Source organism: Cynoglossus semilaevis, chromosome 19 (assembly GCF_000523025.1).
Source record: "Cynoglossus semilaevis isolate Cse_v1.0 chromosome 19, Cse_v1.0, whole genome shotgun sequence".
NCBI lineage: Eukaryota > Metazoa > Chordata > Actinopteri > Pleuronectiformes > Cynoglossidae > Cynoglossus > Cynoglossus semilaevis.
The window spans coordinates 3164618-3178452 of record NC_024325.1 but is presented as its reverse complement, the minus strand read 5'-3'; the positions used below and the strand labels follow the sequence as shown (position 1 = coordinate 3178452).

Here is a 13835-nt window from a genome sequence, read left to right as displayed (position 1 = left end):
TACAACCTTTCCACGTCGTGCCAAGAAAATATTGCATCAGTAATAAACATTGTCGATGTGTTGAGGGTCATATTGCAAGGTTGTGCGCAAGGACCAAATACCTCATAATGGCTTGTGCGTTCCATACTTCCAGTGTGCGATGCTCACAATGCAGATAACATCACTGCCAGTTCTGCCCAACAACGTCACCTGTAAATGGAATATAGCACTGTCAGATTCCCTTGCTCATAATGCTCATTATGTCAGCTGTGCTAGTTAACACATCACAAAATTCCCATCTCTATTCAACAAAAATGGCATTTCACCTCTTACTTTCTCTAGTTCTCACTTCCCCATCTTAAATGATGCCTGGGAAGTTAGTTTACATTATAAAGACAACTGTCTTCATCTGAATCAATGTAAGATCAATGTAACACCAGTAGTGGAATCAGGTTATTACTGTGGATTCTATTCATAAACCTGTCAATATACTGTACACCTACACAGCGCCCTCTCTGATTTAAATATATACCTCAGAATGCGTTTGACTCCCAGTTACGTCACTTACATGATCAAAACCTTTATTACCAAGGGGATCAGTATCAGTACTGTTTGATGCAGTTCAGGGAGAGGCTATTTTTTTAGATGCATAAAAAGGAAAAAAGTCAATCTTTTCAATGGTCTATTTTCACAGAGAAAAGCTAAATCTTTTCAGTCTTTATCCTGATTCTTGGAACCGGTACAACAATTTGACTGCAATCTGTATGCAGCCTGGATTAATTACAGAGTAGCCATGTTAGTACCAGACATTGTTATAATCTGGTCTATTTTTACAGCAGAGATTTATAAAATGTCAAACCTTGTGTTTAGACAAATGCAGACTTACCAAACACATTGACAGTTAATTTGCCCTATCCTCTGTGAGCTAAATTGAACTGATTACGAAAGGCATCACAGAACAGACATTTATAGTATCGCAGCATGAAAAGGACATTCATTAGTCATTAGGACTAGGAGAAATTCTGTTTACCAATTCAAGCATGAAGGTCATTTGACATCATCTTTCATTGTTACAGACAAGACAACTAGGTCATGTACTGTTGGTTGTCCTACTTCCTGAAAACCCAAGTGGTCTCTGTGTGAACTTTGTCTATTTGCCTATTGTTGGGTCAGCTAAATAGGTTGCTTACCTAATCGTGTCCCAATATTATTTTACAACGTTTGTTTCAGCGGTTGAATGAAGTTTAAGAAATAGTTTAAATAGTTATCTACATGGCCAAATATGTGAACAGTTGAATAAATAATAATAAAAGGACTGGTGCTGGTATAGGATGTTTATCTCTACTTAAGTTCACAAACCCATAATGAAAAATGCTGACAACATCAGCCTGTCAGCTGTTATTTTGCTGTTTGTGCTGCTGATGTCCACACTTGTTAAAGTGCTGGGGTCAGTAAGATGCTTAATCTTTACCCTACTTAAACATCTTGCACGAGGTCTTCTGTGATTGTGGTCATCCTCTTGTCCAGTCGTCACGGGTCAGCCATTTAAAAAGATCTTTGGCTGCATCTGACTCACTTTAATGGGATTATATAGTGGCAGCCAAGGCAATGCAGACTTCAAGACTAAGCAGTTTGTTAACTGTATGACATCTGTCTTAAACTTCTTTTGCAGTCTGGACCTAGGCTCCCTGCCAGCTGCCTGTTCTCCTGCCTGCATAACATACTGTCAACCTTTTCATTTACCAATAGAATGGTGTCATTGTATGAGGTCTGTACGGATACACAAAGGAGACAGGAGTCGTACGTTTCTTGGAAACAGCAGCTTGAATTCCATCCGTCTACATCCTTCAGAAGTTTTTCAACCAATCCAAAATCTTACATAATATCTTGTTGAGATTTTGAAAATATTTTTTACAGTTCTGTTGCCCAGCATTGGTAAACATCCTTTATATAAAGTTAGTTTTCAACTGCTGTAAAAGTAAAACAGCAGTTAGATGAATCATCTTGTAAAGATAAGTGAATTGCTTTCATGCGGTGAACCATATTTAATGAGTCATTCAACATATTATTCATCAACACTGTCAGGTGATGTTGCTGCATTCCCTATGATATGATATGATATGATATGGAAGGGTGTTTTGACAACATGCACTACCAGCAGGCATGGCCAACCTGTGACCCGGGAGCCGCATGTTTAAACAAACCTTCCATTCAGAGAAGTTGTTTCAGCTTAGGACAGAATTAGTTGTTCAAAAGGCATATTTGTCATCAAAATTCAAATATTTTAATTTCAGACCAGTCTGTCCTGTGAGTATGTCCTATTCAGGAATAGACAGTGTTGTGGGTGTCTGCATCTGGAATGTTTTCATACCCTTCATGACTCCAGGAAAAACTGCATCGTCATTATTATGACACCTGATTATTGTTTGGGATGCTGAGTGAGCGCAGCTAGAATTTTAAACAAACAATGAATCAAAGCAATAACATAAGAAATAAATTAAATCCACCTTTTAAAAACTGGAATCATTTTCTACCGTTTGTTTCCCCTCATGCTTTTCATTAAAAAAGGCCTTTGTGTGACTTCACCCTTCTGCCTCAGCAGGATTTTTGTCTGGGATTTATTTTTTTTGTCCTGCGGTATTTGTATAGTTTTACAGTGAACTATGGACAGTCTGACCCATAAACGTTTTCTCCTGCAACAGCATAAAATCACCTAGATGTCTAGTGTTTTGTTAGTGTTAATTAAAATAACCCCGTCTTTCCTGTAAAGCCTACAGCTACAGTCAGTGAGTCATGTCCTTTTTTTTGGGTTTAGATTTTCTTTTTTTTGGCACATTTTTTGGGTTTAGATTTTCTTTTTTTTTGGCACAGTAGAGTAGAGTAGGGTAACTGACTGTGGCTTTGTTTCTCCTGGACACAGCACAGAGCGTTATTCAAAAACACCAATCACTCGTCTCCACACTGCCCGGGCCTTCTGGTGCATAGCAATAATTGATTTTTAAGAACTGTTGTGATGTAACTGGAGCTGCAAAGCAAGCCTGCAGGAAACCACAGGCACACACGGGCACACGGGAGGTAGGCGGTTATTTCCTGGGAGAGATTATAGTAATGATGGTGGGGGCTGTGCTGCAGGCATGGTAGCAGCTAAATGTAGCCCCCTTCTGGAGGCTGATGGAGAGATTGTGTTAGAAAACTGTCTGTCTCTGAAAGAAAGATAGAAAACAATGTACAAGATGGAAAGAGACAATGACGTTCATCCTGCCTTGAAAAAGCAGAAGATGACAAAGAAAAAAAATACTGCAAATAATCTAGGTACTTATAATTTCTTTTGTGGTTCCCCCAGGCAAAAGAAATTTTAACCAAGGAGTCAAATGTCCAGGAGGTCAGATGTCCGGTGACTGTTTGTGGCGATGTACATGGCCAGTTCCATGACCTCATGGAGCTGTTCAAGATCGGCGGGAAATCTCCAGACACAAATTATTTGTTTATGGGCGACTACGTGGACAGAGGGTATTACTCGGTGGAAACTGTCACTTTACTAGTAGCACTCAAGGTCAGTTATCAGTTTGTAAAGTTTACATCAGAAACTTTCAAAATAAACACAAGCTAACCTATGATCTCTGCTTGCGTTTCAGGTGCGTTTCCGGGAGCGCATCACTATCCTGAGAGGAAACCATGAGAGCAGACAGATTACACAAGTGTATGGCTTCTATGACGAGTGCCTAAGGAAGTATGGGAACGCCAACGTATGGAAGTACTTCACAGACCTGTTCGATTACCTCCCCCTCACTGCCTTGGTAGACTCACAGGTGAGAATGAGTGTGGGTTGGTCTCAGGTTGCAGTGATATTCACAAGTCAATTTTTTCCAAGTGGAGTGCCAACTCTTTGGATTCGTCCAAGCTAAGACTCAAATGACTTGAGACTGTCTAAGACAGGGGTGTCAAACTCATTTTGGTTCACAGACAGCATACATGTCAAGTGATTTATTTAAATAAAAATAATAGTGTTTGTGTATTGTTTTATTTTTAATATTCATCAAGCAGGCCGGATTCAACACCGTAGCAGGCTGGTTATGGCCCGCGGGCCACATGTTTGACACACCGGTCTAAGAAATTGAACATTCTATGATTGGATTCATGCCATTAGGTCTAGATGACACTGCACTGGTGTATATCTCACTGTATTGTACTGCTGCCAATCGCTCTCAGGACAATGCTGATGATCAGATATTTCTTGTCCTCCTAGATTTTCTGCCTTCATGGTGGCCTCTCACCATCCATAGATACACTTGATCACATAAGAGCTCTGGACCGTTTACAGGAAGTGCCACACGAGGTAAAGAGACTATTCAATCAGATACATCTGTTACTGAAGGTGGCCTATAGAGTCGTGCTAACACCTCTTCCTATCTTCTCTATAGAGTCGTGCTAACACCTCTTCCTCTCTTATCTGCAGGGTCCCATGTGTGACCTGCTATGGTCAGACCCCGATGACCGCGGCGGCTGGGGTATTTCTCCTCGAGGAGCTGGCTACACTTTCGGCCAGGATATCTCGGAGACATTTAACCATGCCAATCGCCTCACTTTGGTGTCCCGTGCCCACCAGCTGGTTATGGAGGTGCGTTTCCGATCAGACCCTTTAATGTCTTTGTCACATTAAACGTAAACATCGGAGCACCAAGCTCTGTCAAAGACACTCTATAGAAGTCGTTTTCATAAATCCGTAATGAAAAGTGCATCTGTTTTCTGCAGGGTTACAACTGGTGCCATGAAAGAAATGTGGTGACAATATTTAGTGCTCCAAACTACTGCTACCGCTGTGGGAACCAGGCAGCTATTATGGAATTAGACGACACGCTGAAATACTCATTGTAAGTATATTTAAAAGACCTGAGTGCATGTAATTTGGAAAGTAGTAAAAGATAAAAGCTGCAATTTCTACAACTTCCAGTCTGTAAGTAAAGCCAGAGATCTAGTCAGTGATGCCTTTACTGTCCTAGGAAAAGGGTGGATTTTGCCATCCTATATACATATACATTTATCACACAAGTAATAACTCTGTCCATCTGTTTTCAGTTTGCAGTTTGACCCAGCGCCTCGCAGAGGGGAGCCTCACGTCACCCGCCGGACACCTGACTACTTCCTGTAAACTCTAAACCTTTGACCCATGTACAGTCAAGTCCAGTATTGCCATGATATGTGACCTTCAGCTGATGACAGCATGAGAGAGGATGGGATTGTGGGAGAGGGAGGGTGAGGAGGGGAGACACAGGAGTGCAAATTGTATAACCACACAAAGAGCTACTAATGTATTTAGCGAGAAAAAAAACTGTGTCGATGGATAGACCAAACTGTGTGTGCCATATCCATTACAATATACATTGCTGAGGAATTGTCTTGAAAATCACCATGAGAAACAACAGTGATGTGTATGTCTCCCTCGTCCTGTTCCTACGTAGCTGACTGATGACACCAACGTACAAGACAAACGTTTAAAATGCGGCTGTTTAAATCCCCAAATTCAAAGCTTAAGTATATATACACGAGCTCTGATCTGTTTGCACTTTTGTAAATTAAAAAAAATGTAAAATATGTCAAAAGATAAAATGGATTCCACACTACAGATACTTTTCTTTTTTTAAAAAAAAAACTATAAATAAAGTCCCTTTCAGACAGGTTTTACACAATTTTTTTTTCTGTGTAACTTTTATGGAAAGCCCTTCTCAGTGAAGTTGCCCGGCCTGGTGTGTATGATTGACAGATGATGGATTTGTTTCTCCACATCAACTCACCGACCCGCTCTGACTACAGAGTCTGTACTTACCAAACTGTTTGAATAAAAAAAAGACAAAAATGTCTATGAATGTTTGTTTTTTCACTTGATGCTGAACAGATGCTTAAACACAACACAAACAAAATAAATTAGACTTGTAGGGGAAGAGTGTGTATACATTTAAGCAAGGGTTATGGAGAGAAGACTCCGTGATGGGAGTCTAAGAAAAGATGTATCTGTCAACTCAGTCATTGATGGCCAATCAACTGTGCTGAACTGAAAAGAAGAGGATGGCTCAAGTGATAGATTGATAAGGTGGAATTGGAAGTTTGAATCCTGGCCCTCGCAAAAGTGTGGTGTTCATTGCAAGAACCAAAAACTCTGCTTCCTGGTTGCAGTAAAAAGTCCAGCCCACTGCCCCTGCATACTGGTGCTAATCTCTGGCTAAAAGATGTTACATGGAGACAGTCATTTCCCCAATGAGATTAAAAGTGTAAAATGGAAGAAACACAAGAAGCTTGAAAGACATGGGGGGTGGAAAAAGGAACCAGAAATACTGTGGGGACTGAGAGCAGGAGTCTTTGATCCACAAATTAGGAGAGTGGATTTAACAAACTTTAGTGAAACAGACAAGCACAGCCATTAGGAAAATGAAGGTACTGCAGAAAACCCTAAAAAGACCAGACGCGCGCACACGCACACAAACACACACGCACACGCACAACTCAAAGTGCTGTGTACGATGATGAAACATGCTTTAAACTGGACTGCGTTGTTTGAAGGGCACTTGAAAGGCCAGCAGGAAATGTAAGGAAAAGCGCCACCTTGTGGACAATTTTACATCAGATAACTGCGGCGTATATGACAGTTATGTCATAAAATAATTATTATGAAAAATGCACGAACACTCAGTACTTTGCATTGATAAATAAACTACATGTCAAATCGTAGAATTTCACTACTCCGGAGAAAAACAGGATTAAAGTCATTAAGCTCCGTAGACTGAAGTACTGTAGTGTTTAACAACCTGGATAGATAGATCGATTGTTTATATTGAGCAGTTGTATCCTCGTGGTACAATGACAATACAGACCATAAAATACACACACACACACAAAAAAATACAGTTATTAGATAATTTCTAAATGGATTTGCTTGACTTCATATATGCTCATTGCAAAAGAAAACGGAAGTCATTAATCCATTAATTCATCTTCTACCTAATAATACGTTTTAAGATCACAGAAGGGCTGGAACAGTCATTGGACAGTTCATCAGTTCACCACAGGTGTACTACATGTAGAAATTCAAGTATATACGTATAAGTATTCTATACATATTTGTATACTAGTATACAAATACAATATACACTCACATTCACACCTTTGGTCAGTTTAGACTCGGGTACGTAATGAAAAAAAAAAACCATTAGTTATCACTTTGGCATGAACCAGTTATCTTGTTATAAAAAAATCTTCATAAGTTCAAAAGTTTTAAGTACAACACTATATATCTTGGGAATAAATGGTATAAAAGGCACATTTAACAGAATACTTTGATCTTGGGTGAAATTAAGCCTCACTTTACGAAACATATTTTTTTTTACATAAACATACCTGTTAGTATGGATTTGTCCGAGTGACTTTGTGAGAATGTGGTTGGAGTTTTTCAGACGAACAGGAACAGTAGGCTTCCGTGTGGCGGACACTCCTCTTCCAGGCTGAGTTGGACAAAGCCATCGTCAGCCTCCAGGGCACCAACAGCAGCCTCTCCACCACTAGGTTGATTCAGACACTTCCAGCCGCCTCGCTGCGCCTGTCAGCACCACTTTGTCCATACAGAAGGTCCGCTTCTGGATCTGACTTCAAACAGTAACGGTAGATACACTTTCAGTTTTGTGCTTTCACAGATGTAAAGGCAAAATTACATGCTGTGCCGTTTGTTTTTGGTTTGTTCTTGACGAGCTTCGGCTGCGAGGCCTTATTGACGTTGCAAAGCGGTGCAGCATTGTGCACAGTAATGCTAGCTGCCCGCTTAGTTCGCGGTTTTAATAATTTTTAAATGGTGTACACAATAATTTAAAGACAAACTAGACTGTCATTCGTTGTTGGGATATTAAAGACACAATTGAAAGCCTTGTAACTTAGTTAAATGTGATTACTTACAATTTAAAAAGCTAGCTTCGTGGTTAGCATCAGTTAGCTTCTGCAGTAAACATTTAATGTTAGCGCCTTAGCTGTTGGAAGCGTTACCGTTACAGTCGTTCATACAGATGTGATATTTAACCGAATTTGAACTTATATATAATAACACCTCTACTTGCTTAAAAACTAGAATACCTAAAAAAAATACCTCTAGAATGTAATGAAACAATTTTTCTTTACCAATTAGCAAATACGTCGGCGTTGTTGAGCTGCGGCTGACTACTAGTTGACTTGAATTGCTTGACGTAAAATGTAACTTTGTCGGATTATCAAAGCTTAGTGTAAAACCACTCGAAATCACACATTATTTAAAATTGTATGTATATAAAATGTTTGTTTTTTCCATCTGCAGAAAATGCCTACAATTAAACTACAGAGTTCTGATGGAGAACTCTTTGAAGTGGACGTTGAAATAGCCAAACAGTCCGTCACCATCAAGACAATGTTAGAAGGTACGTCTTCAGAACCGTGTCGTACTCAGGACTTTGTCCCTGCATCATTCACGAGTTTTATTATTCAAATGATTTACCAAACCATGGTACATATTACTGGAGAAACACTTGACAAAAGGTTGTGATTTGTTTTGTAGCTCAAAGTACGAATATAGATTCCTTTATCTAGTTAACTAGATAAAGCAAGTGTCAAAAAGAAACTAGTTAACTAGTTTCTTGCATGTGATGTTATGCCAGAATTTCAATATAGTTAAGTAGGTTAATGGAAGTTCCAATAAGTTACTCACTGACTACATTTACATTGATTACTTTGCAGATTTGGGGATGGACGATGAAGGAGACGATGACCCAGTTCCTCTTCCTAATGTGAACGCTGCCATCTTAAAAAAGGTAGAAAACTCAACCACACAGACTACTGATATGTGGTAGTTGGGTCAGTGGCCTAATATAACCAATGTACATTGTACATTTGTTTTTTGGTGTTTATTTCCATCAGGTGATTCAGTGGTGCACCCATCACAAAGACGACCCTCCTCCACCTGAGGATGACGAGAACAAGGAGAAGAGGACGGATGACATTCCTGTGTGGGACCAGGAATTCCTCAAAGTTGACCAGGGAACCCTGTTTGAGCTAATTCTGGTAAATACAAGTAATAAATTGATAAATATATGTTGTTTTTTTGCAATGGAATACAACGTGTAAAATGGACAAGGAAGAATTGTAACGTCAGTAACTCTTTGGGGCTAACAGTAAGCCTGAACGTGCACATTGGTTTTCTCAACCCTCTTTTCTACGTTCTGTGGCTACAGATGAAAAGGGTTGCACCAATGTGTTGCGTTTAACTGAACACGTACAGCACTAGTAAACAAGACATTGGCAACAGTGAGAATGGTAACCTGAGCAGAGATTAGGAAGCTGTAGGTGTCCATACAGCTATGCTCTACCAGGAAGTGTAATTCAAGTCTTGAACTTTATCCCGAGTCCTCGTGTTGAACAAACACTGTAGCTGTGTTTTCATGGCCATTAAATCTGAGGACAAAAAGAAGTGTTTTCTCTTAAATCAATATCATTTCAAACATATTCATAACCTGTTAACACAAGGTGGCGTGTGAATAAAACGCCGGGCTTGCCTCAATCACAAAATTGAGGCTGACCCCAATGTGAGATTACGGAAAACAAAAAAGACATTTTCAAAACATTTGTGCCAAGTCGACGGAATTGTTCTCTTAATAACATTCGTAAAGGTTCAGAGAAACCAGATACTTGTGCCCTTATGCCTGTTTTACTAAAAACATTGTCTTCTCTCGTCAGGCCGCCAACTATTTGGACATCAAAGGTCTGTTAGACGTCACTTGTAAGACGGTGGCCAACATGATTAAAGGCAAAACCCCCGAGGAGATCAGGAAGACCTTCAACATTAAAAATGATTTCACAGAGGAGGAGGAAGCTCAGGTAGGTGACATATAGCTGCAATGGTACTGGACTGTGTTAACAGTGAGCGATTTGCTAATGAAAGCTTCAGAAGAGTGAGTTAAAAATCTTGTTAATGAATTACTTGATATTAGTGAAAACCCACTGGTACCAGCTATTGTTTAATAGAAATGTCAACTGTCTAAGAAATACATTTAGCTCTGGATTCTTTTAGCTGCTGAAGGGACTGCTGATATTATGGCTTTAGATAAAAACTACCATATTTCCTGGACTATAGGTCACACTTTTTCTTAGTGGGTTGGGTAGACTTGTGATACGTGTTCAAAAGTTACTTGTGAAGAAAGGTATACGCCATAATATCTATCGCCACAAGAAGGCACTGTCGACTTTTGTGACAACTCTGCAACTGCACCGATTTTTTTTTAAGAAAATAGAAGGGGATTGTATTTGTTTACAATAACCTACACATGGTCTCAAATGAAACACGTGACATCACTGACTCTTCTCCCTCCTCATCTGCTCCCCAGGTACGCAAAGAGAACCAGTGGTGTGAAGAGAAGTAGAGGCAACGATCCTGCCAACACTACCACACTGAAAAGGATCGTCTCTGAAAAACTGGTTGCACTGGCGTTGTTCATACTTGTTAATATTTACATTTAGTATATTTAAAGCCACGTGACTCCCCCCCCCCCTTTCCTCAGTTTTCCTCGAGCATGACCATTTTAACTTGCTTGCGTGGTGATATTCATTTACAGGAGTTTTGTTGCTGCAGTTGTCACGTATCCACATTATTAAATAAATAATAATATCAATAGATCTGGTTTCATGGCTTTGTAGCCTCAACAATTAGAAGGCAGAATTTTCCCTGTTATTGCTGTTTTTTGTACTGGACGTGTTTTATTTTAGATTCATTAATTTTAATAAAAAGGCTTTTTTGACTATGGAATCTAAAGGGTGAACTTAGCTTTTTACCCTGTTAAATGCATTTGTTCTGTAAAATCATGTTCAAGTGATTTTGGGCTGTTTTAAGTGGAAAAACAAGTTTAGGTTTGTGGTGGAAACCTTTTTTGCGCCATGTCCCTTTGGACTTGAAGTACTTTGTTGTGTCACGCAGTGTTGGGTAACACATTCCTGATTCATATTGTATTGAATAGGAACGTTTAGTTTCTTTTTGGAAAAGCTGATGCTGGTTTTTAGGATGGTTTCAAACTGAAGGAGTAAATAAATCATGAAAGTTCAGCGTGTGTCGTCTTTGTGTGAAGTAGAGCTGGAGGGTGGCAATTTATGAAGAAGAAAAATAAAATAAAAATGTAGTCAAAACACTTTTAATACACCAAACGAAAACGTAATACATCAGAGGCCTAAAAAAATACACAGGACGTGAGATTGTTCGCCTTAAGGTCTGTATCCGCAAATGAAAACGAGCTTTTACAGCACAGGAGCGCCCTCCGCTGGAGAAGGAAGGTTTTGCTGCGCTAACATGAGCTGATGGAAGAAAATAATTGTTACAAAACATGCACAGACTGAACAGACATCTGAGAGTAAAGCTCTGCACAGTACACACGCTAAAGGTATTGCTTTAACAAATGGTGAAAACTTTTTTTGTAATTTGACTTTTTTTTTTTTTTACATAAAAACATAAAAGTTTAATTATAATAGGGAATTCTGACATTTAAAAAAACTTTACAACACAACGCAATATAATAGTACCCATTTGGTCTCGGTTTAGGAAGCTGCAAAATGTCCAGAAGAGGATAAACAAACAGAAATATTAAAATAATATTAAAAAAAAAAACATTTTGTCTTTCTTCAAAGGGTTTCCCCGCCCGCAGAAATGGACATTGAAAATAAACTGGTTAATGATAAGATGCGCAGACATTAGCAGAAACGGGAGAGTGACGGCCTGAAAGTGCCTTAACTAATGATACGAATAAATATGATTTGATGATTTGAAAATGTAACTGAAGTCAGGTTTTTATTAGTAATGGCAGCAGTTCTGCTGGTCAGGCTGACAGGTCGTTGGCTGACACTCTTGAATCAGAAATTTGGTCTCAGTAACAGAAATGAATGTATATGTATATAAATTTACAGTGGTGTGCATTAGTATTAGCCATCTGTGTTTCTTAATGTTGTACCTGGAAAAACCTAGATTAAAAATACACTGTTTTGAACATATCTTCAGGTCTTTAGTAACGTGTTTCATGCTTGAATTCTTGAGAATCTCTACGAGTCTTTTCGTTCAAGTTTTCAATGGATATTTGCAGGAGAACCAGTACTGTTGTACTGGTATGATTCACACCGTCCATACAGTTGATCAACAAGATATTAAAAAAAAGGTGAAAAGTAGAGAATACAAAACGAAGCTGCAACTGGCCATAACTATCTCAAAGTAGCGTCTTTTCGGGGAAACGTAAAAAAAATAAAAAAGACTGTTCAAGAAGTGGCAAAAGAGAAAAGAGACTGGACTCTTGATGGGGTAAACAGAAAAATACAGAAGTGACCACGTGTTCTCAGACGTGTCATTGAATTTTCTCAATGGGGACGCTGCCGGTGCTAGATCAAGGTGTAGATCACCTTGAAGTGATTCATGGAGGAACCAACGTGACAAGAACAGCTTTCAAACAAACCATATTTAAGTCTATATGGTTTAGAGAAGGTAGTTTTAGTCTAAGACTAATGCACATCACTGTACATGTAAAATCAATGATGATAATGATGATTTTCAGAGGATCTGTGTTTCAGGATTGTCATCGAAGCTAAAGTGGAGGTAACTGGAACTGTTTGATCTGGTACTGCTCAGGGTTTCGTCTGCTTGTTCAGAGGCTCGCTTATCTTAAGTGATTCCATGATTCCCGGTTCAGCGCTCAATACATAATCCTTGTTCGCCATCAAAATATGACTTAATCAAACAGTGATGTGAACAGGATGACTGGTAAAACTAATATTTACAAACCACACACATATGTTTTCCATGACTGATTGGTGATGAATCATTCTTTTTTGCATATCCAAAGAAAGCTGACCTAAGAAGCTGTTAGCAACGGTCGCACAGAAACACCAGCGACAATCCTGGTCAGGTCTAGTTCTGTCCAGAACCTTAGCAAATAAACACCGAATCTGATTTGTCGTCCTGTCATAGTCAAGGCTGTTATGAATCTCCATGGCAACCGATGACAGCTTGGTTTGAGAGGATGACGTAGGACAACTTTTTGTTGGTCAAGTTTTTTTTTTTTCGTATTTCGATTTCTACTAGGACTCATCGGATCATCAGAACCAGAAGTGTGACAGGACCGTCCGGTGGAGTTACGGTAACATCTTTGAGATGATCATTAACTGTAACCACAAATATGTCAAAACATATAAAAGAAGTGACCAAGTGATGGGGCTTTGACCTTTGACCGGGTAGCGGTGACTGGAACAATGACTTTGGGAAACCAGCCAGGGACCCGACACGAGCAACGTCTTTCGGGGATTCTGGTCAACGCTGACATAAGTGAATGTCGGAATGTCGGTAGCTGTGGTCGAAGCTGACGTGACCGGTGTCGTGGCGACCGAGGGGCGGTCACTAAGTCTCTGTTAGAACCTTCAGGGAAAGTCCTGCGGCTTTGGCAGCGGACAGCGCCATCGTCACGTTGTGTTTGCCGCACAGTTCCAGGTGTGTGTGTTTGCCCGTGGACTGGACGCGGTCGAAGTGTTTGCTGGTCAACTGCTGCAGGGCGAGGTGGGACGAGTGCGAGCGCGTGCGGGACGGCGGAGACGAGGGGAGGCGACCGGACGGGGACGTGGGTGTCGGGGAGGGGGAAGAGGAAGAGGGACGACGCTGGTGGTGCTGCTGCTGGTAGAGAGGGAGGCGTGGCGGGGAGGAGGAGGAGGAGGAGGAGGGAGGAGGAGAGTCTATAGCACTTAAATCTGAAGAAGTTGGACTGGGGCAGCCTCCTCCTTGAAGGTAGCGAATGCACTTCTTTTTCCTCCTAGGGACAGTCAGAGAGAGTTAT

At 40.1% G+C, this 13835-nt stretch overlaps 4 protein-coding genes across 11 annotated transcripts in view; 2 read left to right on the top strand and 2 right to left on the bottom strand.

The window, feature by feature from the left end:
* The window catches only part of ppp2cab (protein phosphatase 2 catalytic subunit alpha b), a 7188-nt gene extending 1351 nt beyond the window's left edge, over window positions 1–5837 (top strand). The window contains exons 2-7 of the mRNA XM_008332316.2: window positions 3323–3532; window positions 3615–3788; window positions 4226–4315; window positions 4436–4597; window positions 4732–4850; window positions 5056–5837. Of these exons, the coding sequence (XP_008330538.1) occupies window positions 3323–3532; window positions 3615–3788; window positions 4226–4315; window positions 4436–4597; window positions 4732–4850; window positions 5056–5128 (828 nt within the window). The 3' untranslated portion in view covers window positions 5129–5837. The remainder of the gene's footprint in view (window positions 1–3322; window positions 3533–3614; window positions 3789–4225; window positions 4316–4435; window positions 4598–4731; window positions 4851–5055) is intronic.
* ube2b (ubiquitin-conjugating enzyme E2B (RAD6 homolog)) overlaps window positions 1–7504 on the bottom strand; it is a 24581-nt gene extending 17077 nt beyond the window's left edge. The window contains exons 1-2 of the mRNA XM_017041694.2: window positions 7369–7504; window positions 102–189 (exon numbers count right to left, since the gene is read on the bottom strand). Coding sequence (XP_016897183.1) covers window positions 102–106 — 5 coding nt within the window. The 5' untranslated portion in view covers window positions 107–189; window positions 7369–7504. The remainder of the gene's footprint in view (window positions 1–101; window positions 190–7368) is intronic.
* skp1 (S-phase kinase-associated protein 1) lies at window positions 7427–11079 on the top strand. The gene is made up of 6 exons (XM_008332317.3): window positions 7427–7629; window positions 8309–8408; window positions 8725–8798; window positions 8905–9048; window positions 9721–9861; window positions 10368–11079. Exons 2-6 carry the CDS (start codon window positions 8312–8314, stop codon window positions 10401–10403), a joined length of 492 nt encoding a protein of 163 aa, XP_008330539.1. The 5' UTR covers window positions 7427–7629; window positions 8309–8311; the 3' UTR covers window positions 10404–11079.
* Window positions 9065–13835, bottom strand: part of tcf7 (transcription factor 7) — a 55276-nt gene continuing 50505 nt past the window's right edge. For 3 of the 8 annotated variants that reach the window (XM_025065938.1, XM_017041689.2, XM_025065941.1), the window contains one exon: window positions 10916–13811. In XM_025065938.1, the coding sequence (XP_024921706.1) occupies window positions 13744–13811 (68 nt within the window). In that variant the 3' untranslated portion in view covers window positions 10916–13743. Of the gene's footprint in view, window positions 9439–10915 lie in introns of those variants that run through there. The other 5 variants (XM_025065942.1, XM_025065944.1, XM_025065936.1 and 2 more) reach the window with 4 other exon arrangements.

Coding starts and splice junctions, on each gene's coding strand:
- skp1 (XM_008332317.3), top strand. CDS start 8,312: ATGCCTACAATTAAACTACAGAGTTCTGATGGAGAACTCTTTGAAGTG. Junction 9,049..9,720: donor CCCTGTTTGAGCTAATTCTG/GTAAATACAAGT, acceptor TTCTCTCGTCAG/GCCGCCAACTATTTGGACAT. Junction 9,862..10,367: donor CAGAGGAGGAGGAAGCTCAG/GTAGGTGACATA, acceptor TCTGCTCCCCAG/GTACGCAAAGAGAACCAGTG.